The sequence below is a fragment of the Cnephaeus nilssonii genome, assembly GCF_951640355.1.
Source record: "Cnephaeus nilssonii genome assembly, chromosome: 17".
Classification (NCBI taxonomy): Eukaryota; Metazoa; Chordata; class Mammalia; order Chiroptera; family Vespertilionidae; genus Cnephaeus; species Cnephaeus nilssonii.
Genome location: NC_137088.1, coordinates 36,721,143 through 36,746,869, shown reverse-complemented (window position 1 = coordinate 36,746,869; position 25,727 = coordinate 36,721,143). Strand labels below are relative to the sequence as shown.

Genomic DNA, 25,727 nt, shown 5'->3' with positions numbered 1-25,727 from the left:
TTGAATTACTCTGAGCTTCTGAGGTGTAAGTACTGACAGTCAATAAAACTGGGACGGGGTTGGGGGAGAGGGGGTTCATGCACTAGTGAATACACATTTTTAATGAGCTTATCCATTATTTGTGTATAAGTGAGACCTGGTAATTGGCAGGTCTCATTTATACATAAATATATTGGTTGTAGTAGTATTTGTTTACAAACTGCCTCCCGTCCAGTTTATTTTTTCAATCCCAAATATGTTTGTGTTGTTCTGAATTTTCAATGACTTGGGTCCAGGCCACATATGACTTTCATGGGTCTTAGGCACCTGTGCCTTCACGGGCCCTTTCTTTCATTAAAAATAATTTATATTTTATAATTACATGGATATAAAAGTGAATATAATTCAAGCTAGATTAAAAATGAAAACATTTTATTTGACTTTAAAAGTTTGTTTTTGTTCTTCTGATTTTACAAGAAATTAAAACATATTCACTGGCCCCTAAAAGCGTGTGGGCCGGGTGCCTGGTGAAGCAGCTAGCACTGCAGGGCTGACTAATGAAGCTGTGCCAAAAAGGAGACTCACTTAAACAGGGTTTTAATTTTCTCTGAAAATTCATCATGCCCAAAGATGATAACTTGGGAGAATGATCATAGTGTAACGTAAGTGAAAACACCAGGTATCAAAACAACGTGTGCATCAGGATTCTAGTTTGTGAAATAAATTCTGATATATCTAGTCTGCAAGAAACTCACTACACTTGAATAGCAGTTAAGTGAATAATGGGATTAATGGGATTCCCCCCCACACCACCACTAATTTTCTAAAACTGTTTAAAAGAGCATAAAAAGTTTTTTTTAAATGTAAGTTTTGTACACCTATTTTATTAAAAATATATTTTATTGATTTTTACAGAGAAGAAGGGAGAGGTAGAGAGAGTTAGAAACATTGATGAGAGAGAAACATCGATCAGCTGCCTCCTGCACATGCCCTACTGGGGATGTGCCCGCAACCAAGGTACATGCCCTTGACCGGAATCGAACCCGGGACCCTTGAGTCCACAGGCCAACGCTCTATCCACTGAGCCAAACCGGCTAGGGCTGTACACCTGTTTTTAAGAAGGGAAGTGGTTGAAGCAGAGCTGCTTTTCATAGCTTACCCACACAAACAGTCTCGAAGCTCTGATTCCAGAAGCGTCTTTGGTTACGTGAACCTATATCCTGCTTCCCAGCACATGCACCAAGTATAGGACCAGGGAACCAGCTTGGCCATTGACCAGCTGTGTGCTCTCACCTCAGCTCTTTGACCCCCTTGGTGCTACCTCTGTAAACTGAAAGACAAGAAAAGCAAACGTCAACCATTTGCCAGTAATACTCACATTTTAGTTAATCGTCAACATTTCTCTCCAGGGTACAGTGATTGTGATGTTCATTTTTGCTGATGCAGTTAAAGTTCATAGAGGTTAAGTGACTTATCCAAGGTCACAGAGCAAAGTAGTGCCTGAGCTTGGATTTGAGCTGGCCCTATTCATGTCCTTTGTTTTGTTTTGTTTTTAAATCCTCACTTGAGGATATGTTTTTATTGATTTTGAGGGAAAGAAAGAGAGAGCGAAACATCATTGTGAGAGAGGAACATTGATCAGTTGCCTTCCCTATGCTTCCTGATGGGATCGAACCCACAACCTAGGTATGTGCCCTGACCAGGAATCAAACCCCCAACCTTTTGGTGTACAGGAAGGCACTCCAACTGAGCTGCAGGACTCATGTCCTTTTTTATCATTTCTCCTCACTGGATAAGATGATCCCCTCCATTCCTTCATCTCTGGTGTTCTAAGATCCATGAGATAGTAAGGAAAACAATGTTTTCCATATTAATTTCATGTTAATCTCCTTCTCTTCTCTAAATCCCCAGGATGTCAGCACCTCCATTCCTAAGCAAGAAACCCTTCTGAGCCTGGCTGTAGACAGCCTTTTCTGGAATGAGGTGGAGGTGGTTCAGGCAACCGATAACTTCAACCAAACCCACAAAATCAGTGAGGGGACCTTTGCTGACATCTACCGAGGACAGAGGCAGGGCACACCATTCGTCTTTAAGAAGCTCCGAGAGGTAAGCACTTGGTTTGCAGTGTGTGTGTTGGGGGAAGCTGCCTGGGTGAGGCTGGATTTTAATGTTTTGCAGTCTTTTCCCACAGATGGCCTGCTCAGGTCCAGGATCAATTGAAAATTTCTTCCAAGCAGAGATACGAATCTGTCATAGGTAAGCCTCCTCTATGGAAAATTATTAAACTTTGTTAATAGTTTAGTTAGTATATAGTGCTTCCTATGTGGCAGGCATGCTTTAAGCACTCTGTGTGTACAAACTCATTTTTATCCTCATAAGAACCCTGTAACGTAGCTGCTATTAGCACAGTATTTTACACACGGGCAAATTGAAGCACAAAGAGGTTAAGTGTCTTGTCCAAGATCACACAGCAAGTAGGTGACAGAGCCAGAATTTGAACCTACGTTGCTCTGGCACCATAGAACATGCTTTTTCTGTTTAACAACTATATGTATAGATTAGAATTATAAAAGAAACTTGGCTTGACTTGGCCCAACTCCTTTCATCCAGGGGGAAAGAAATCCATTTTTATCTCTCTTTTAAAAAAAATATGTTTATTTATTTATTTATTTATTTATTTTTTAATTGATTTCAGAGAGGAAGGTAGAGGGATAGAGAGATAGAAGCATCAATGATGAGAGAGAATCATCAATCACTGCCTCCTGCATGCCCCCTACTGGGGATCGAGCCCGCAACCCCAACCAGGAATTGAGCTGTGACTTCCTGGTTCATAGGTTGACGCTCAACCACTGAATCACACTGGCCGGACCTATCTCATTTTCTTGAGATTGGCAGGGACTTACTGATTCCAATGCTAAGAGTGAATCCATCTTAAAATCCAGATCTAGGGCAGGATCTGGCAAATGACAACCCATAAGCTAAATCTGGCCCTGCCTGTGTTGTATGGCCCGAGAGCTAAGAATGGTTTGAAAAAAAATAAAAAGACTATTCCATGACATAAGCATAAAAAAATTCAGATTTCAGTGTCTATAATAATTAGAGGGGGGCGGTAAGAGGGTTTCTAGGAAATTAGATGGATGGTGGTGCCCTTTGCTGAGATCATAACTATGGATGGAGAAGCGGGTTTGGGACTTGACGAGTTTAGATTGTTCACCTAGAGCAGTGGTCAGCAAACCGCGGCTCGCGAGCCACATGCAGCTCTTTGGCCCCTTGTGTGTGGCTCTTCCACAAAATACCACGTGTGGGCGCGCACGTACAGTGCGATTGAAACTTCGTGGCCCATGCGCAGAAGTCAGTTTTCGGCTCTCAAAAGAAATTTCAATCGTTGCACTGTTGATATTTGGCTCTGTTGACTAATGAGTTTGCCGACCACTGACCTAGAGTATGGAGATGAGCGATTTGGGAGCGTTCCTCATAGAGGCGGGATATACCTAGAGGAACAGCTTATAATACAAGATGATAAGCCCTGCCTGGGAGACTCAGGTTTCAGAGGGAGATGAAAGAGGAGGGTCTTAGGGAAAACGGCCAAGAAGGAGTGGTTAAGGGGGTAGGAGGAGTCAGAAGGAATGGGTGGCTTAGACTCAGCAGAAGAGGATTTTGGGGAAGAACTCCAGTCCTGGGGGTCAAACAGACTTGCAATCTTACCCTGGCTTCACTGCTTGCTAGCTATAACCTTGGCAAGTTCCTTAGTCTCTAAGCCTCTGCTTCCAGAAGACGGGGTGGTTAAGGTGTCATATGCTGCAGAGCAGGGAGGCAGGATAAGTTCAAGCAACTGACTTCCAGCTCCTTGAAGGCACACCAGTTTTCATCTTTCTGCCCTGGTGCTGGGCCCTCAGGGCAGTGGGGAGGACGTAAGAGGTATGGGAGGTGAGGAATCGGAGCAGTCTTTGATTATTCTTTCTGTCTGACTCCACGCCTCTGCACTAATGCCTGATTCCAGATGCTGCCACCCCAATGTCTTACCTCTGCTGGGCGTCTGCACTGGAAAACAGTTTTACGGCTTGGTCTACCCCTACATGGCAAATGGTTCTTTACAGGACAGACTCCGGTGCCAGGTAAGAGGCTGGGCCATGGTCAGAGAGCAGGACCAGGCAGTACCCAGTTAGAGAATCAATGGTTAAAGACATATAAGAGTCCAGAGAGAGAGAGGCCCCCTTCAAGAGAAGTTGGCCCAGGATACATAAGATCTGGCTAAATATCTTCAGGTAAAACCCTATAAAAATTTTATTTGACAACAGGCATTTCATTTAAGTCAAGAGCAAGATAAGGTATCCCATAGCACTAAATTTATTCAACATTGTTCTGGACATGATAGCCAATGCAATAGGACAAGAAAAATAATTAAAAGATACAAAGTATGTGGATTAAAAGACTGTGGTACATCTACACAATGGAATACTATGCTGCTATAAAAAAGAAGGAACTTTTACCATTTGCAACAGTATGGATGGAACTGGAGAGCATTATGCTAAACGAAACAAGCCAGTTGGAGAAAGATAAATATCACATGATCTCACTCATATGTGAGATATGATGATCAACATAATTTGGTGAACAAGAATAGATCCAGAGATAAATGGTAGGGGAGGGGGGGCGATTAGAGAGCAACCAAAGGACTTGTATGCATGCATATTAGCATATCCAATGGATACAGGCACTGAGGCAGTGGGGGCTTGCCTGGGGTTGGAATGGCTGGGGGGGGGGTTAATTGGGGAAAAAGAAGACAAATGTAAAACTTTAGACAATAGGAGACACAGGAGCCCAGGACCCTGCCATTGGGCCTTTAAAAAGAACGGGTGTCACTGTTTCACCCCCTTTCTTTCTCTTAGGGTGGCTCAGATCCCCTCGACTGGCCCCAGCGCATCAGCATCGTCTCAGGGCTGCTTCGTGCCGTGGAGCACCTTCACGGCCTGGAGATCATCCACAGTAACATCAAGAGGTGAGGGCGGTGGGCCGGACCCTGCCGGGGGCTCTGGCTGCAGGGATGAGACAGTACCACCTTCCAGGGTCCCCTTCCTCTCCCTCTGTCTCTCTTCTCTTTGCCTTCCTCTCCCCACCTCACCTCCTTTGGGTCTCCCTTTCTTTGTTACATCCTCAAAAATCAGTGCTTCTGATTGCTGTCCGACAAACTGCCTACCTGTCACCACATTTGCCTTTCTAAGCTGGTGTTTTCCCAACAAGCACCCCACACCCATGATGTAGTTTACTTTCCACCCAGCCAGCTGGTCTGCACCTGGTCCTTGAAGTTTGGGTCATATCTGCCCAGTCCCCTGGGATTTTGAGCTCTGTGCTCAGGGTCTTCTTGGAGACCCACCGCCCCCACTTGTGTACCTGTTAGTGAACGTAACTCGTGTTAGGGGGGCTTCCTGCAGGTTAGTGTACACCCCAGCTATCACGGTCCCAACCATCCAAGAGCAAGAGTTCCCCATTTGGGGACTGGCAACATGGGAAGAGATTCCACAAGATAGCAGAGAATTCGGCAAAATTGAGCTTGAAACCATAGAACCCACACTTCCCCAAAAGTCCTCTCTCCACTTGACAAAGGGAAGCCCCTTTTTTGTCTCTCCCCATTGATTCTTATTTGGTTGCACAAACAGCAGTAATAGCAAGAAAGGAAACGGAAGGACTGGGGTCATCCTGGCTCACCACTCTGACTCATCAGTTGGCCCCAATTTTTCTGTTTCTTTTCTCAGCCCCTTCCCACACAGAAGTCTTGGCCCTAAGGTAGCCCAGTTACCTGGTTACCATTTCATATTCTCTTCCCCTGCTTCACTTAAATATGATAAACATTTTTCCACATTGCATGTCATTATTTTCAGTGACTTCTTAGTCTTCCATTGCACGGATTGCCCATAATTTTTTTTAAAAATATATTTTTATTGATTTCAGAGAGGAAGGGAGAGGAAGAGAGAGATAGAAACATCAATGATGAGAGAGAATCATTGATTGGCTGCATCCTGCACGCCCCCTATTGGGGATCGAGCCCACAACCCTGGGCATGTGCCCTTGACTGGAATCGAACCCGGGACCCTTTGGTCCACAGGCCGACGCTCTATCCACTGAGCCAAACCAGCTAGGGCAGGATTGCCCATAATTTACTTACCCACTCCTAATAGTGAACATTAGAATTGGTGTCCACTTAAAAAAAAAACTATTAGAGGGTTAGTTCTACGTTGAATATTTGTACACATATAGCTGAGTTTTTTGTCCCCCCTCCCCTTTGGAGTACTTTCTGAGAGTTCACTCCAATGGTTTACTAGTAGATGACTAGGTTCAGGAATATTTTTATTGCTCTTATTTTCTACAATCTGGACAGGTTCAGTCACAAAGGATGCTGGCATTTAGACTTGAGTCAGCTGGGCCAGGGCTGGGGGTCGGAACAGCCTCGGAGGGACTGAGCCAACACGGCCTATATGGGCTTGGCCAGCTGAGGGTGATCGGGATGGACATCTGTGGGGATCAGGATGGCTGCACCTCTTTGACCACACTGAATGCCATTCTCAAGGCAGCAGGATTGATCTGAGCTCCATCTTCACTGGCTTGTCAGAGTAGGCTCCTCTCTCAGGACGCTCAGAAACTCCATGTTGAGGGTCTTCAGTGACGCTAACTTGCTGCAGCAGACACTGCTCATTGCTAAGTTGTTTCCCAAAAGCGTCTCCATGGCAACCTCTTCTTGTCCAGCCCCAAATGAAAGGGTCCTCTCTGCTTCTTTCCCACAGCTCCAATGTTTTGCTAGATCAAAACTTCACCCCCATGCTGGCTCATCCAAAGGCTCACCTGTGTCCTGACAATAAAAGGTCAAAATATACCAGGATGAAGACCCATCTTTTCCAGGCCTCTGCTGCATATCTGCCAGAAGATTTCATCAAAGTGGGGCAGCTGACAAAGCGAGTGGACATCTTCAGCTGTGGAATAGTAAGAGTTTCCTTCTCTGCTGAGGGGTGCCTATACTCATTTGTCTTTTCCCTGACTCCTGTGTAAGCACTGGCTATGATAGAGGCTCATAGATATGTTACATCAAAGTACAGTAGGGGTTGGCTAACTATGGTCCACAGGCCAAAACTAGCCTATCCTACATAATAAAAGAGTAGTATGCTAATTGACCGTACGTTCGCTATGCCTACAGCCAATCAGGGCACTATGCAAATTAACCCAGCAAAGATGGCGGCCCCCACGCACTGCCCCGCCCCCCATCGCACGAGTCCCGCCGCCTGTGCCTCCTGCCGCCCAATTGGCTGCCGCTGAGGGGAGACCGATTGGGCCGGTGGGAGGTGCGGGTGGCGGGACTCGTGAATCCCACTCCCCTGTGCCTCCCGCCGCTCCGATCGGCGGGTGACCAGAGCCAAGGCCTGGGTTCCCGGTGCCGGAGGAAAACTGGTGCCGGCAGCCAGGTGAAGGAAGGTCTATTGCACGAATCTTCATGCAATGGGCCTCTAGTGACCTATAACTAAGAATAGTTTTTATATTCATAAAAGATTAAATAATAATAATTAAAAAAGAAAATAGTGGGAAAATAGTGTTTTCCAATAATCAAAGATACAAAACATATTAACTAGTTTTATCTATGCACCAATGAAACAAGAAATTGAAGGAAAATAGCATAAGTATATAAGGAAATTAGCAATAATAAATCAAAATGCTGCAATACAAAAAATAATAATAATAATTTTTTTAAAAAAGGAAGAATATGTGACAGAGACTTGGTTTGTGGCCCACAAAGCCTAAAATATTTACTCTCACTCAGCTGGCGTGGCTTGGTGGTTAAGCTGATGTCAACCTATGAACTAGGAGGTTGCAGTTCAATTACTGGTTAGGGCACATGCCTGGTTTGTGGGCTCAATCCCTAGTAGGATTCTCTCTCATCATTGATGTTTCTATCTCTCTCTCCTTCTCCCTTCCTCTCTGAAATCAATAAAGAAATATATTTTTTAAAAAAATATTTAAAACTAGAGGCCCGGTGCACAAAATTCGTGCATGGGTAGGGTCCCTAGGCCTGGCCGGCAATCAGGACCATTCTGTGGGGCAACGGGTAGGCTGATTGAGGGCCCCCCCCCGCTGGCACCCACCTTGGCTGGCCCAGTGCCACCCACTCCCCAGCCCTGCCCCCCGCTGCCACCGCCAGTTGCCTCCCTGTATGGGACGACTGGCGGGGTGATCAGGGGGCTCCTGCTGGCACCGCTTTGGCTGGCCTGGGGCCTGCGGGCTGGGGGCAGCTCCTTCATTGAGTGTCTGCCCCCTGGTGGTCAGTGCGTGTCATAGCAACCAGTTGTTCTGCCATTCAGTCTATTTGCATATTAGGCTTTTATTATATAGGATTATATAGGATATTTACTCTCTAGCCTATTAAAGAAAAAAAATCTGCCAACCCTTGAAGTAAAGCCCCTCATGAGTGTCCAGATTGTAGTAAGCTATCATCTCCTGACTTCCCTGATTCCCACCCAGCCAGCCGTCTAATTTTCTACCCAGTTGTGTTTGTCCTTGTTTGTTCATTCATCTTTTTTGTCCATCTGTCCATCCATCTTTCCAATCATCATTCATTCAACATTCATCCACTCATCCATCCATCCATCCATCCATCCATCAGCTACACAACTATTCACTATCCATCTCTTCATCCTCACCATCTGTCTGGCATTACTATGTGTAGAATTTGTATAAACTACAAATGTAACTTTAAACACAATCCCTCCCCCAGGAGCTCATGGTCTGAAAATAGTCTCCAGTGTATATTTCTATAGAACACCAATTCCTTGAGACCTCTGTAGGTTTGGTGTGTTTAAAGGTTTTGGGGGCAAATAGGTTTGAGAAATCTGGGTTAATCAAAGTCAAGCAGATTTCTTTACCACAAAATTAATCCGAGCCTTTAATATAATAATGAGCTCTTAATCTGATCATTGTGAATTTACCACCGCTGGGAAAACAGTAAGCTGTGTTTCCCAAATTAATTTGATAACTGAACCTTGTTTTCTCAGTATCTCTCAGCATCTGTGTCCCATGGAACCTGGTCTAGGAAATACTGGCTGAGAAAAGTGACAGTCCATGGTTGACATCTGCCAAGAACAAGCAAACTGCATTTTGGACCTTGCCTTCTCTCTTCCTCTCCAGCCTTCAACTCTATACTTCCTCTCTCTGACCTCAACCCCCTGGCCGTCCACCTCTCCGACTAACTAGTGCCCTCCCCCTGAGCCACCTCTGCCCTCAGCCCGACATCCACATGTCAGATTTTGCTTCCGTCTGTCTCCCAGCTCATGGGCTCTTCTGGTTTCCTTGCCCCTGTCAGCCTCACTGGGTGGTTCAGTGAAGCTCATCAGGGCTCCCCCAGGCTCCTGCTTCTTTAAGACCTGGGGGGACTGAACCCCCCAAACCACCAGGTACTGTAGTGCAGAGGTTAAGAGCATGGATTTGGGCCCCAGCTCAGTTACTTTCAGCTGTGTGACCTAGGACATATCACCTATAACTCTGGACCTCAGTTTTGCCCTCTGTAAAATGGAGAGTAAATTATATATATGAAGATTAATAAGATAATATATATATATATATATATATATATATATATATATATATATATATATATAAACTGGTTAGCATAGTTCTCTGCAAATATCAAGATGATGATGATGATTATAGTGATTTGTTTTTATTATTCCTACCTTTACACCCTCATTCCTGATTTATGTTTACTCTTTTTAACTCAGCTCTTAGTGTAACAATTGACTTCCATATTCGTTCATTCATTCATTCACTCATTCATTCAGTGCCCACTGGCTCCCTGCACTCTTTCTCAGCCCTGCCATTGACTAACAGTATGATTTTGAACTTTGGTTTCTCTTATTGGGAACACTGTGTTTGTCAGTGTTTTGTGTGTGTGTTTTTGGTGAGCACTCAGTGACCTCTATAAAGGGCCTTGCCTAGAGCCTGCATGTCGGGGAGGCAGAGGAAATGTTTGTGTATTTATTTCCCCTTCCTTCTGGCACTGCTGGTGGGGAGTCTTTTCAATGGTCTCCTGTCCACTGGCTGCAGGGGTGCCCGCTACTGCCCCCCTCCTGACCACTGCCTTTCTGTTATTAACGTAGTGGGCCTTTTCTCTGGAATAGCGGATTTCTTAGCAGTAAAAGGGAACCTATTATGAGTTGCTTCTAAAGAGGTTGTGGAAGAGAGATTTGACACTCAGTCCCTTATATTCACTACTGCTAGATCCTCATTTACCAATGAGGACACAGCTCATTTTAGTCACTTTGCCTAAAACTCACCTACACGTATAAGGAACAAAGTAATTTGAACCCAGGTCTGTCTGACTGTAGAGTCCTTAACCACCATGCTTCTATCTCTGCCAAGAATTCCTGTTCAAAGCAGGCTTCCCATTTACTAAAACACATACCACTGTTTATCAATTTCTGGTGGCTTACACTGGCTCAGGTCTCTGTTCCTTTTGTGAGTGGATGAAGTAATGAACAAATAATGTTAATAAAGGCATATAGGCCCATCCAGTGTGGCTCAGTTGGTTGACGGTCATCCCGTACACCAAGAGGTCACTGGTTCGATTCCTTATCAGGACATAGGGGGCCTTGCAGGAGGCAGCCAATCAATTTTCTCGGTCATCATCGATGTTTCTATATCTCTCCTCTCTCTTCCTCTCTCTCCTCTTCCTTCCTCTCTCTCTAAAATCAGTAAAAAAGGCATATGGATGAAACATGCTATAAATATTGCTGAGATTTTCTGCGTAGAATACATATATGCACATGGATTCCTCTTTCCTGAGATTGATGTAGCAATGCCTGCTTACCATTTCTGATGGTTTTTTAAATGAATTATCTTTAAAATATAGTATGTGCATATGTATGTATGTATATAAATAAATATAGAGATATATGCATGTGTGTGTGTATATATAATGTGTGTATATTATACAGGGTAGGGCCAAAGTAGGTTTACAGTTGTGAGTATGTGAAACAGAGTTTATTCTTGTATTATTATTTATTAATTATTGTATTATTTTCCATACAAAAAAACCATAAACCTACTTTTGCCCCACCCTGTATGTATATATGCATATAGTTTATGTATACATACATATAAGTGTGCATATATGTGTGTGTGTATATATATTTATATATATATATATACATATACACATGTATATGTATATATATATATATATATAATTGATGATAACACACACACATTTGGTTTCCATCCTCCCTACCTTGCTATCAGTTAATTTGAACCTTCTATAAGCACTGGGTCTCATGTTCCAGACTTTGGGCATGTGTCTATGCTGGCAAATGGCAGAGCTGAGCCTGAAGCTCAGACTTTATTATTGAGAAGAAGCTTCTCTCTTGACCTGTACATGAGTGTGTGAACTGTGCTAACTCCATGTTCTCTGCAGGTGTTAGCTGAGGTCCTCACTGGCATCCCTGCGATGGAGAACGACCGAAGCCCAGTTTACCTGGTAAGGAAACCAGTCACTTCTGGCTGGTTGGTGTGTTTGGGCCTCACAGCCAAGAGGGGTCAGGAGGGTACCTGTTTTACAGATGCTAATGAGGTCTCAGACCAGGGTTTGATTTGCATCTGTGCAAAGTAGCTTTAATCTCCCACACCCACCTGCCAGCTAACAATTACTTTTCATGATATAATAGAATTTAGAATGTTTCAGGAAAACTCATTTCTCCTCTCTACACATCAGGCAATCAAATGGGGTTGTCCTCAAATTGGTAAGTTAATTTCAGCCTTTTTAAATGGTTTTCTATAATAAATTCAATAACTTCCATATTTGGTAGGTTCAAAGAACTATCATATGTATAGTGTCATTTCAAAAATATAACAACACAGCTTGACTCTGGCACCTTCCATAAATTATCTTTTTAAAAAAAGATATGTTTTTATTGATTTCAGAGAGAGGAAGGGAGAGGGAGATATAGAAATATCAATGATGAGAGAGAATCATTGATTGCTGATGAGCAACTTCTTGGTTCCTGGATCGACGCTCAACTACTGAGCCACACAGGCCAGGCCCATAAATTATCTTTCTAAGTCATCTCAGAATCCCTATGAGATTGATAGAGGCATTATGTTCATTTATAGATGAGGAAAGCCAGCTCTGAGGTTTGCCTGAAATCTCAGCTGTACTGAATGTCAGAGCTGGAATTCTGAGTCAGGTCTTCTGGATTGCAGATCCTGGAGTTCTCAACCCTGACACTTTTGACAGTTTAATTCTCATGGAAGTCCAACCATATGAATTCAGTATTATCATCCCCATTCTACAGATGAAAAAATGAAGGCCAAGGTGAAGAGACTTGTCTCATGCTCCTCAGTGAGATCAATGGTCAAACGGATTTGAACCCAGGTCTTTGGCAGAGATCGAAATTCTATGCAAGCTCTGGTCCTCTTCATCAGTTTGAGAGGGGAACCCCTTTTCTGACTTGATGTTGAGGCCAGTGGAGCAGCTGGCTTTTTGTGACTGGGCCCCAATAGCATTCCCTGAGCTTTAGGGTGGAGAGCTGAAGGCCTCCCCTATACACAGAAAGTCACAATTTGTCTCTCCTGAGCTCCCTGAGCTCCGCCCCTGTGGGCACTGAGCTCCAGACACCACAAAGAGGTCAGTTTAAGCAGCTTGGATGTGGTTTGGGTAGTTTGGGGCAATTTCTCATCTCCTGACAGTTTTCTTGAGATGCATTTCTCAGCAGTCCTCTGGGGCTCCCTGGGTGAGTGTCACAGGAGAAAGAGGCTCTGGAGCAGGCGTCCTCAAACTACGGCCCGCGGGCCACATGCGGGTGTTTTTGCCGTTTTGTTTTTTTACTTCAAAATAAGATATGTGCAGTGTGCATAGGAATTTGTTCATAGTTTTTTTTTAACTATAGTCCGGCCCTCCAATGGTCTGAGGGACAGTGAACTGGCCCCCTGTTTAAAAAGTTTGAGGACCCCTGCTCTGGAGGCACTTATATGATTTGCTAGAAGGTTCTTTTTGTTAATGGTTTCTAAAAATGTGAAGGATATCACTTATTAAAAAACCTAGTTTTGCCCTGGCTGGTGTGGCTCAGTTGTTTGGAGTGTCATTCCACACACAGGAAGGTGGTGAGTTTGTTCCTAGTCAGGGCGCATGCCCAGGTTGCTGACTTGATGTTGGTTGACAGGAGGCCACCAGTTGATGTTTCTCTCTCTCCCCCAACTCCCCTTTCACTCTCTGGGTAGGCATGGCTAGTTCTTAAAAGCCCTTTTTATTATGGACAACTTAAAATGTAAAGAAAAGAATATAAAGAATATTTGTGTATCCATCCCATCAGCTATCAACATCATGCTGTTCTTATTTCTTTGCACCCCAAAACTTTGTGTGTGTGTACTTTAAAGTAAATTCCAGATATTATGTTATTGCATCCATATAAAGTTTTCTAAATTTTTAAATATTATTTAATACCCATTCTATATTTAGAATTCCCAAATCATCTCAAAAATTGCTTTTTATTTTATTTTCAAGATTTTTTATTGTTTAAAGTATTACATGTCTCCTTTTTCCCCCATTGACCTCTCCCCGGCCGTTCCCACCCCCCTCAAAAATTGTTTTTTAAAAGTTGTTTTGTTTGAAACCGATCCAGGCAACCTCCATATTTGCCTTTGGTTATGTTTCTTAAGACTTTTTAAGAATGTAAACTGTACCTCTCCCCCCTTTTCTTTGTGTGTATCGTTGCATTTCTGCAGAAAGTGGGTCATTCTTCCTATGGACTCTCTCAGGCCCAGCTTTTGGTGATGATGTCCTTGGGTATCCTTGTTTCTCTATTCCTCATGTTTCCTGTACATTGTAGTCAGCTCTGAGACTTGGTTAGATTCATGGTCAGTGCTACTTCCTGGATGGTGCTGTGTACTTCCCCTAGCATGGCAACAGGAGGCACGTAGCAGATTGTCCTACTTTCAGGGCTGAGCTTCATCAGTGGGTTCAGGTGGACTTGCTGATTCCTTCCATTACTAAGTTCCCCCATCACCCTGCCACCGAGTGCTCTCAGCTTCTCTTGATGACTGTTGCTAGATGAGACCCATGATTTTGTTGGGGGTAGTCAAAGGGTGAGCATCTCCATCTGTCTTTCTTTTCAGGGCATTCACTTTGGACACGGTGGACACCTTCATATCTGTAAATAATACACTTTTTAAAGGAATAAACATTTAAAAGGCAGAGCTCACATGAGAGAATTATGCAAAAGGGTATTAAAAAATGCAGCCCTTGCCAGCGAGAAGTTTTTAGTCTCCAGGCATTCAGCTTCTGATGGGGCCAAGCATTTAAGTATTATTGGGTCATCAGATAACCTATTTCCTGAAGAGGGAAACTGAGGCAGAGTGGGGACTCTTGTTTTATTTTTGATACAAATATTATAACCCATGTCTGATAATCTCTGATATAATCTTTTTTTCTAAATTATAAGTGTAGCCGAAACCGGTTTGGCTCAGTGGATAGAGCGTCGGCCTGCGGACTCAAGGGTCGCAGGTTGGATTCCGGTCAAGGGCATGTACCTTGGTTGCGGGCACATCCCCAGTAGGGGGTGTGCAAGAGGCAGCTGATCGATGTTTCTCTCTCATCGATGTTTCTAACTCTCTATCCCTCTCTCTTCCTCTCTGTAAAAAATCAATAAAATATATTAAAAAAAATAAATTGTAAGTGTATTTATATGAAAAGCTATGTAAAGCAATAAAGACTAATTGTTTTATATTTAATGAATAACTTCTATTAAAAATAATAAATTAGCCCTGGCCAGTGTGCTCATTGGTTGGAGCATTGGTCTGCACAAACTGAAGGGTCCCAGGTTCTATTCCTGGTCAGGGGCACGTACCTGGGTTTCAGGTTCAATCCCTGGTCGTGGTTGGGAGACTACCAGTCAATGTATCTCTGTCACATCGATGTTTCTCTCTCTCTCTCCACCCCCCTCCTTGACATAAATTAAAAATAATTAAAATAAAATTACATAAAAATTAAAAGATGAAACTTATACAAAAAATAAGTTATGTATAATTTGTGAAAACATTTATGAAGCACTGACTATGTGCCAGGCACTGTTCTTGGTGCAGGAGATACAGAGGTGAGTAAGGTAAAGTTTTTACCCTCATGGGTGAAAATCCTAAAATGTTTATTTTATATTGTAAGAGACTGTCTCTGTAATTGTTAATAAGATCAAATTATTAATGTAAGTTTTCAGTATGTAGTAAATACTATATAAATGAAAGATAGCCCTGGCCGGTTTGGCTCAGTGGATAGAGCGTCAGCCTGCGTACTGAAGGGTCCCGGGTTCGATTGTGGTCAAGGGCACATGCCTGGGTTACAGGCTCGATCCCCAGTAGGGGGTGTGCAGGAGGCAGCCGATCCATGATCCTCTCTTATCGATGATGTTTCTATCTCTCTCCCTCCCTCTCCCTTCCTCTCTGAAATCAATAAAAATATATTTAAAAAAAAATAAATGAAAGATAGCTATTTTACTATTTATTATTATCACTAAAACTATTGAATGTTTAGTCAAGTATTACACTTTATGCTTTAGATGCATTATGTCATTTAATCTTTCTGTTAGTCCTATTATCCCCATTTTCCTGATTAATCACCTGAGGCCTACCTAGAAAGGTTAAGCCATTGCATCTGTGGTATTTTTTAGTGTACTATGGAATGCCCTATACATGCAGGGCATTTAGCTATTCTCCAGTTCTTGGCTGTTTGGCTTGTTTCTGGGATCCTTGAATTTATTTTAAAATTCCTGTTGGTTTTCTGAGAAGTTTTTGCAGCTCTGGTGTAGTCGTGGAGGTGACTGAAGCTCACTCAGGGGTGTTTCCACTATTTTTCCCACAGAAGGATTTACTCCTCCATGAAATTCCAAGCAGCACCAGGAAGACAGGCGTGGAGAAAGTGATGGCGAAGGAGATCTGCCAGAAATACCTGGAGAAGAGAGCAGGGGTTCTGCCGGAAGACTGTGCGGAGGCTTTGGCCACGGCCGCCTGCCTCTGTCTGCGGAGGCGGAATGCCAGCCTGGCAGAGGTGAGTTTGATTCTCAGCCTTTCCCCAGCCATGAGCTCTGTCCTGGGTCAGCTGGGTCTCACTTCCCAGGCTGCATGGGTTTGCTTTATCAGGGACTAGGTTCAGATTCAGGGTTGATCCCTTCACTGAGATGTGATCTCTTAAACCAGGGCTATATTTGGTTCCATGTTGGAACTTACATCAGCAAAACAGGGCAGTATATGGATAAGGGTGTCTTACGAGCCTGAGGGCCATATGCTGCTGGCCTGAGGGGCCCAGGGCCACACCCTTGGTTATTTACAGAACTCTGGTGCTTTTGCTGAACCTGCCTTATTCCTCCTCGTCTCTCTGTAGGCCCCCTTTCTATTTTTATTTTTTATTTTCTTGGTTAGGAGATGTGGCCATATTCACTTCTATGTTATAGTTCTGCCCCATGGAGAGACCAAGTCTCCAGGTCCCCATTCCAGCATCTCAGTGAGAGAACTTGATTGGCCTAGCTAGGGTCAGGCTGGCCCCATTGGCCAGTCAGGTAAGAGGAGGGGCATGGGGTCCAGTATATAAACCCAGGGGAGGTCAGTCCTTGAAAGGAGAAGGGGCCAGGCCCTAGAGAAAGGGAGCATTTCTAGCTTGTGGGCTAGGCAGACACCCCAGAAATCAGCCACCACAGGAGGTAAAACATTTTCTTATGGATAGGATATGTAAAGGTGGTTTCCATGGTAACAGGTATAAATTTGGACACTGCTGCCTGGTCTTTCTAAGGTCAAAATTATTGCTTGAGAGGGCTTAGAGATAATCTAGCTGAGTGATTTTCAAGTGGTGTCTGGCAGAGAGGGGCTCCTTGCAAGTACCTCAGGCGTTGCTGTTGGCAGCAAGAGGACTATGGGGAGCTGTAGGCCCCACCTGTGGCTTCAATCAGACACCACTTTAACTTCTCATAATTATATAGGGTTTGTGATAGCTGACAAAAGTCTTCATCAAACACAACTGCTATAGCCCAAGCCTCCCATTTTATAGATGGGGACGTAGGGGCCCAGAGAGAGGAGATGATGAGGCCACAGAGTAAGTTTCTGTCAGAGCTCTCTGGACTCCTGGTTCAGCCCCATGTCCATCATCTCTCACCATGATGTGGCAGGAACTAGAAACCCGAGTCACTGTTCTAAGCCTGAGCTATTCTCCTATGCTCTAGAGCAATAGTGCTCAGTCATTCATCCACAGCTGTGTGCTGGGCCCTGGGGGTAGGTATATCAGTGAACAAGGCCAGTTCTACTTTCCTGGAGCTCACAGACATTGCACAGTAATTGACTGTGTGGTGAGCTCTGGGATAGTGCGTGACAGGGGCCCCACCAGAGAGGACTTCCCCTAGGAAGTGTAAGCTGATGAAGAGCTGTCCAAGCAGAATTAACAGCTCATGCAAATAGCATGAGTTGGGAGAGAGCTTGGCAGGGTCAAGAGAGAAGAAGGTCAGAGAGTCTGGAACACAAAGTACATGGGGCAAAGTGGCTCGTGATGAGTCTGCTGAGGAAGGAGTGGCCAATAATAGAGGTTGTGCAAGCACAGTCAGGATTTTGAGGAAGTCACTATGGGCTTAAGCAGGGGCAGGGCATAATAAGATTTACGTTCTAAAAAGATTTTTCTCCTCAACCACTTGTTCTTTCATTCAGCCTTCCATTAGTTTTATTTTTTGTTCAGTGTATTAGTTAAAGTGCTTGAAGAAACTGCTGTAATGAAGAGACTCCAAAATACAGTCGTTTGGAGATAGAAGATTATTCTCTTTAGCTTACCAGTTTGAATGTAGGCAGTCCAGAGCTGATGTGGCAGTGCCACAGTATTGGGGACCCAGGCTCCTATATTGTTGCTCTGCTGTCCTTACTGTGTGGCTTCTGTTTCAGAGACCAAGATGGCTGCTCTAGCTCAGGTCATCACATCTGCCAGCAGCTGAAAGGGGTTAAAAGGAAGAGGAGACACATCCCCTTCCTTTTAAAGGTGTGACCTGGAAATGCACATGTCACTTTCTCTCACACTGTGTAGGCTAGAACCTCGTTATATGGCCGTAACTGGCTGCAGAGGAATGTAGTTTTTCGTGTGGCAGGTATTTATTGGGCATATACTCTGAAGATTTATCTCAAGAGGTGACATTTGGACTGGGCCTTGAAGGTTGAGGAGGCATTTGCTATGTAGAATGAAGGGGGTAGGTATTAGGAAGATGAGAGATCAATTGGGTCATGGACTTTAAGACAAGCAGGACTGGGTTCAGTGGTCAGCTCTAGCTAGCTGGGTGGCCTTAGGCAGGGAATTTAACCTCTTTGATCTTTTAATTTTTTATCTATAAAAACTCATTGTGCATCATGTGTCAAATGTGCTTTGTAAATTGCAAGGCACCGAGCAAATGAGATTTGTTAGGGTTGTTAAGGGTATGTGTGTTTTAGGCTCGTTGTGTGTGTTTGTGTGTAAAGAAGAAACATTCCTTCCCTGCCTTTCTCTAATTTTCCTAACTTCTCTAACCAGAAGAGCTCTCAAGGACAGTATCTATATTATTTAGGGCATTTCTAGTTGAAAGTGATAGAAACTCAACTCAAACTCTTAGAAACACACACGGGAGAGAGAGAGAGAGAGAGAGAGAGAGAGAGAGAGAGAGAGAGAGAGAGAGAGAGAGAGGTGATGTGAACAAGTGAATTAATGAATGCATTTATTATCTCATTTAACCAAACAGCAGACAGGACAGGCACTGCAAGGGTAGCTAGAATCAGAGTCTCAACCAGAAAATGTGCAACTATCTGTGTCAGTGCCTGTGACGCTTTCTCTCCATCTTTTGCCTCTGCTTTACTCTGTGTTAGGGCTTCGTTTTCACCTATTATAAATGGATTTTCTGTGTGTGGTAGAAAATCTGGCTATGTCACTAGAAAGCTTTAGGTGGGAAAAATCCCAGAGAAGGGTTTTGATTGGCCTGCATTAGTCATGTGCCCAAACCTGAACCAATCATTGAGGTTAGAGGAATGGGATGCTGTGATTGGTTCACTCTGGTAATGTGGTCTTATCTATAGCTAGGGTAGACTGGGGCAAGTTCAGCTCTTTTCAAAAGAAGGATGCTGTTCTTCCAGGCCAAAGCAACAAGCATTTGATTCTTCAGTGTCTGTTTCTTCTGTTAGCTTTTTTTATTTCAGAAAGAATTCTTGGTGAGTGTTCTTGTCTCTCTCCTCTCCAAGGTGTGTGGCTCTGTGGCTGCTGTGGAAGAGCGGCTCAGAGGTCAGGAGACGTCGCTCCCTTGTGGTGGGCTTTCTGAGAGCACAGGCTCTTCCTCCAACATCCCAGAAGAAACGGACGATGTAGACAATTCTAGCCTTGATGCCTCCTCCTCCTCGAGGGCAGCACCCCGGTCTGGGCTTTCTGCTTCACCTGCCCCCACCGAGGACGGAGAAGGCAGGATGCAGGCCAGCGGGGGAATGCAGGCTGACTCCTCCTCTGAGGTCTGTACCAGTGCAGAGCCTCCCCAGGATGGTAAGTGTGTAGGGGTCTGAATGCTTATACACATTTATATACCCCTGACTCAGCCCATCATTTATTCCTTCCATCTCCCTTATTCACACATTCATTTGGTTACTCAGCCATTCACCTACCATCTGACTGCACAAAGATAAACCTCTGTCTCTCTCCATCCCCCCAATGTCGTCCATCACCGAGTCCTAGCCATTGATCTAAATATCTCTCGGGTCCATCTGCTTCTTTGCTTTGCACCCTTCCGCCTAACTCATCTAAGCTCCTGTCCTCTTGCTAGATGACTGCACGCCTTCCCTTGTCCTCCCTGATCCACTCTGGCCCCTCACCAGTCCTTTTTCCAGGAGCCAACCAGAGTGGCTTTTAAAAACAACTCATGTCACTCCCTGTTGAAGCCATTGCGTAGCTCCCCATTGCACTTAGGGACCAAGTCGAAACTCTTCCTCCAGACCAGCAAGGTCCTGTGTGGTTTGTCCCTGCCCGCTTCTCCATCCTCGCTTCATAATGTGAACCCATCCTCGCCAGCTGCTTCTAAAGATACCTTCTATCCAAATATACGAGGCTTCCTTCTGAAATTAAGTTTGGAAAGCCTCTTCAATGCCTTGTCCCCTAGTAAACACAGCTCAATGAATGTCCCAGGCTCTGACCATTCCTATTGCTCCTCCTCCCTTGTGGAAGAGAGAGGAAGAAGAGAGAGGGTGTAAGTGTTCACTCCACCCCCACCCGCTTCCCCAGTGGGGAGGAACATGAGAGCCCCCTCTTCTCTGAAAGTGGGGACAGGTGGCAGGGCTTTCCTGCAAAGGCAGAAATGATGAAAACACTCATTACACTCAGATTCAGAAACCTGATTTAAGTGAGAAACTGTGACCAAGTCTGGCTTTCCAAGAATTAGAATAGTAGTACCTATTTCCAAATGCCTGTTGTTCAAGTGGCTTTTTAAAAAAACTTTCTATTGAACATCAACTACAGAGACTTCGTGGAAAATCGAGATCAATGAGGCCAAAAGGAAGCTGATGGAGAATATCCTGCTCTACAAAGAGGAGAAACTGGACAGCATCGAGCTTTTTGGCCCCTGATTACCAGAACACAGCTGAGGACCCTTGTCCTCATTGGAAAGACAACTGTCAAATCAAGAAAAAGATCTGGGGCAAATCCAAGGTCTCCCAGGGACTACAAACCAAACATCAGCCAACCTGGGGGGAAAGGAAACTTCCAATTTCCAGAGTAAGTGAAGGGAGAAGGGACCTCAGCTTTTAGAGAAAGCAAAATCCACGAAGTCCTCTTCCATTCTGGGATTTGTTAGTCAGAGCTGGGTATCATCAGGAGATGAAAGCACAAACCCTGGTACGTGGGCCCAGGATGTGGGCAGGTTCGTGGTTCTGGGAAGGGTGTGACGTAAAGCGCCCCAGCAGATGCCGTTACCCTGTTCTCTCCCCTCAACAACTGACAGAGCGTTCTGAATGCTGACGGCACTTTCCAGAGTTAAAATCTCGGTCATATTTGCCAACGGCCACCTGCAAACCTCCGTGACCGGAAAGATTTCTACCTTGTGTCCCAATGCAGTTCTTGATGCACATCTCAAGGTCTCAAGTTTGACAAAGGCCAGACACCTAGCAAAGGGCTCTGTAGGTTTTCTGCTTTCTTTTTTGTAAGTCTTGCAACCCACAGATATTTATTTAATGTCTGTCTACACCTTTATCCTCCTATCCCACTTATGCTAATATTTCTAATGGAGCTTTTATTTAGAAAACATGTGTTATTTATAGCTGGATGAAAAATCAGAAGAACTGGTTTCATTCTGATTCTGCTGCTAAGAAGTACTTTGAAAATGCACTTGTCCTGTTTTATAAAATAAAGAAATAAAAAGAGCCAAAACCGGTTTGGCTCAGTGGATAGAGCGTCGGCCTGCGGACTGAAAGGTCCCAGGTTCAATTCCGGTCAAGGGCATGTACCTTGGTTGCGGGCACATCCCCAGTAGGAGGTGTGCAGGAGGCAGCTGATCGATGTCTCTCTCATCGATGTTTCTAACTCTCTATCCCTCTCCCTTCCTCTCTGTAAAAAAAAAAAAAAAAAAAGAAAAAGAAATAAAAAGACATTAAACATCTATTTCTGCCATGTACCTAATGTGTATGCAGTGGGTATATTTCTGAAAAGTCATGTTGCAGATTTTTTTGGTGAAACAAATGCTCTTTTATATTCAGTGTGCCCTATTTTAAATAATCCTACTATAGTGATTTTTTCCCTTTTATTTTTATAAAATAAATATACATTGATAAAGTGAACCGGTATCTTGTCATTAGTTTTGTGTCCAGATGAATTTGGAGAAGTCACTCTGCATCCATTAGCCGGGGTATCGTGGGGTAGCTAAGAGATTGGGTGCTTGCTGTAAATGCTGGCTGTTAATAGCTGTGTCATCTTGGGCTAAGTTAGGGCGTTACTTTGAGCCCCTGTTTCATCATACCATGGGGAGAATAAAAAGTACCTGTTTCATAGGTCTACTGTCAGAGCAAGGGTCAGATTCTGGCTGATGTAAGCGTTCAACAGCTCCCCAGCAACGTCAGCTTTGTACTGATATGTAAAAAGCCAGGTGGGCTCCAGCCCAGGTGGACGTGATCTGTACTTAAGCTCTGGTGGCCTGTGGAAAGCGCCTTACAATTATGAGCAGGGTATTTGCAGGGCTCTGAGCAATAGGGAGCAGATGCTAATAGGGTACTGGTTATCCAGACATACTTGCATTTCTGGACTCGGGCTTCATATATTTCTGGAGAGATTAATTGAGAATCTGATTAAAGCGGCAGACTTCCCTTTAGCAAGCTGTAAAGACATACACATACATTATTAATTATGTGTAGTAATTTCAGGGGTTCTTGGGCACTACAATGCCTTTCCATGAATCCCCATGGAATTTGGCCTGACGTTTTAAAGATGAATATGACCAAAAAATCCAAACAGTATGAAAGGTCACCTGGTGGAAGGGAAGCCATTTAACCATTTGGAACTTAGTCTCTCATTTCTTCTCCCCAAAGGCAAACACTGTTACTAACTTATTACTAGTTCCAGAGATGATTAAAAAAAAACCTTTCTATCTTGTTGGTGGACTTCATTAGTCATTGTGTGTATTATGTGCAGTTGAGTTGGCTCTGCCTCCTGGCAATTCTACGGATGAGTGATGTTCACAATGTCCTGTCCTCAACAGCCCTGCTCAGTTCTTGTAGACTCATGTCTGTGGCTCCTTTTAGGGAGTCAATCCATCTCATATTTGGCCTTCCTCTCTTCCTGCTGCCTTCTACTTTTCTCAGCATTGTTGTCTTTTCCAAGGAACCCTGGCTTCTCATGGTAGTCCAGGGTATTCGTAGAGCTTTCCTCCAACATCATACTTCAAATTAACTCCTTTGTTTTCTTCCCTATTCGCCTTCTTCACTGTCCGAATTTTGCATCCATACATGCTAATTGGAAATACAAGGATGTGGATGATCTTGGCTTTGGTTTCTAATGACACATCTTAGCTCCTGGTGACCTTTCCTAAGTCTTCCATTCCTGAACTTTTGAGTCTCAGCATTCTCTTCATTTCTTGGCTGCAGTCTCCATTTGAATTGATGACTGAACTAAGATAAGCATTAGTCATTAGGGAAATGTAAATAAAAAACACAATGAGATACCACTTCACACCTAGGATGGCCATAATAAAAAAGAGACAATAAAGTGTTGATAAGAATGTGGAGAAATATCCATCCAGCGTGGCTCAGTGGTTGAGTGTCTACCTATGAACCAGGAGGTCATGGTTCGGTTCCTGGTCAGGGCACATGCCAGGGTTGCGGCTTGATCCCCCAGTAGGGAGTGTGTAGGAGGCAGCCAATCAATGATCTTTCTCATCAGTGTTTCTATTTCTCTCCCCCTCTCTCTGAAATCGATGAAAACGTTTAAAATTTTTAAAAATGATAAAAAAAGAATGTGGAGGAATTAGAACCCTCATACTTTGGTGCTGGAATTGTAAAATGGTGAGCTGCTTTCCCCCACATTCTCAGCTGCAAAATGTTAAACATAGTTTCCATATGACCCAGCAATTCCACTGGTAGATAGCTACCTAAAAGGAATAAAAACATGTCCATGCAAAAGCTTGTGCACCAGTATTCACAGCAATATTCAGAATAGCAGAAAGTAGAAACTACCCAAATGTTCATCAACAGATGAATGGATAAACGAATGTGCTACATCCATGCTTTGGAAGGTTATTAATAAAACTAGAGGCCCAGTGCATGATTGAATCATGCACGTGTAGGGTCCCCTATACGCTTTCGCTTTTCGCGGTGGAGCTGGTGCCTGTCCGTTGGAGCAGACAGGCACCCAGCTCCCCCACTTTTGATGGTCCGCGGCCGCTGAGGGGGGCTACCCTGCTGTTGAGAGGCGCAGGGGGCGGGACTCCTGCCCCCTGCGCCTCTCAACGGCCGCTGAGGGGGGCTGCCGCGGACACCTGGCTACCCTGCCGTTGAGAGGTGCAGCTGGGTGACCGCGGCAGGCCCCCTCAGCGGCCGCAGATCTGGCCGTTGAGAGGCACAGGGGGCGGGAGTCCCGCCCCCTGCGCCTCTCAACAACAGGGTAGCCCCCCTCAGTGGCAGCGGATCCGTGCCTCTCAATGGCCGGATAGGCCACCCCGAGTCCCGCCCCCCAGCCTCCCGCCGCCCAATCGTGGGCGTAGCAGAGTGATGGTAATTTACATGTTACTCTATTATTAGATAGGATTTATTTTATTTTATTAAAAATTATCCATAAAAAAGAATGAAGTACTGATACATGCTACAACATGGATGAACCTTGAAATGATTTTGCTAAGTAAAATATATTATTCCATTTTTATGAACTGTCCAGAACAGGCAAGTCTACAGAGACAGAAACTAGGAGTGGGGGTGGGGGAGGTTGAGAAGGGAAGTAGTAATGGTCACAAGATTTGGGAGTGATGAAACTCTTCTAAAAGTAGATTATAGTGATGGTGATGGTTGCACAACTCTAAATATACTAAAAAATATGTTAAAAACCCCATCAAACTATATATAGGTGAACTTTATGGTATGTAAATTATATCTCAATAAAGTTATTAGAAACACACAAATACACAATGGTCAATTTTAGGCATTAAAAAAAATCTTGAGGTTCCACTCCTCTCTCTTTTTAAATTATTTTTTGCTTTACACAGGTTATTTCATTCACACTGCTCTGGATCCTATGTTTTTTCATGTCATTTTTTGGCCATTCTTTCTCAACAGTACATTTGGGTCACTTCATTCTTTTTGCCCAATAGTCCATTGTATGGATGGTCTGCACTTTATAGAACTAGCTTTGCTTGCTGCATACTGAGGTGGTTTTCATTCTTGCACTATGATGCCTTCATACCAATTTATTTATTTATTTATTTTAAAATATATTTTATTGATTTTTTACAGAGAGGAAGGGGGAGAAATAGAGAGAAACATCGATGAGAGAGAAACATCGATCAGCTGCCTCCTGCACACCCCGCACTGGGGATGTGCCCACAACCAAGGTACATGCTCTTGACCGGAATCGAGCCTGGGACCTTTCAGTCCACAGGCCAACGCTCTATCCACTGAGCCAAACCGGCTTTTGGCCCTTCGTACCAATTTATTTTTATTTATTTATTTATTTTTATTTAATTTAATTTTTTTTATTTCTTTATTGATTAAGGTATCACATATTTAAATGTCCATCAGTGACACATGGGGTAGCATTTCCCCACATTCTTAGTTGCAAAGAATCTTATCATGCTTTTAAAAAATACATATTTATTGACTGGAGAGAGAGAGGAAGAGAGAAACAGAGACATGGATTTGTTGTACCACTTACTCATGCGTTCATTGGTTGATTCTTGTATGAGACCTGACTGGGGATTGAATCCACAACCTTGGTATATCCAGACGAAGCTCTAACCAGCCAGGGCAATATTATGCTTTTTAATCACTGCCAATCTAATGGGTGAAAACAATTTTATTTGTATTTTTTAAATGACTGAAGTAAATCCATTTAAAAAATATTTTGTAAAAGAGGCTTTCGTAATTTACTTATGTTCATTCCTTTGTCCATTTTAATACGAATTCTCTTATTGCTATAGTTTTTACATAATAAGGCCATCAGACCTTTGTCAGATGTTTCAACTATTTTTCTTGTCTTTCGACTTTGGTATTTTTTGCCAAGCGGATATTTT

At 43.8% G+C, this 25,727-nt stretch overlaps 1 protein-coding gene across 2 annotated transcripts in view; it reads left to right on the top strand.

Annotated features, from left to right (window-relative positions):
* IRAK2 (interleukin 1 receptor associated kinase 2) overlaps positions 1-21,740 on the top strand; it is a 56,479-nt gene extending 34,739 nt beyond the window's left edge. For both annotated transcript variants that reach the window (XM_079795385.1, XM_079795384.1), the window contains 9 exons: positions 1,891-2,085; positions 2,171-2,235; positions 3,980-4,094; positions 4,869-4,978; positions 6,759-6,954; positions 11,426-11,488; positions 15,857-16,042; positions 19,225-19,516; positions 20,483-21,740. In XM_079795385.1, the coding sequence (XP_079651511.1) occupies positions 1,891-2,085; positions 2,171-2,235; positions 3,980-4,094; positions 4,869-4,978; positions 6,759-6,954; positions 11,426-11,488; positions 15,857-16,042; positions 19,225-19,516; positions 20,483-20,589 (1,329 nt within the window). In that variant the 3' untranslated portion in view covers positions 20,590-21,740. The remainder of the gene's footprint in view (positions 1-1,890; positions 2,086-2,170; positions 2,236-3,979; positions 4,095-4,868; positions 4,979-6,758; positions 6,955-11,425; positions 11,489-15,856; positions 16,043-19,224; positions 19,517-20,482) is intronic.
* Positions 21,741-25,727: the final 3,987 nt, after the last annotated feature.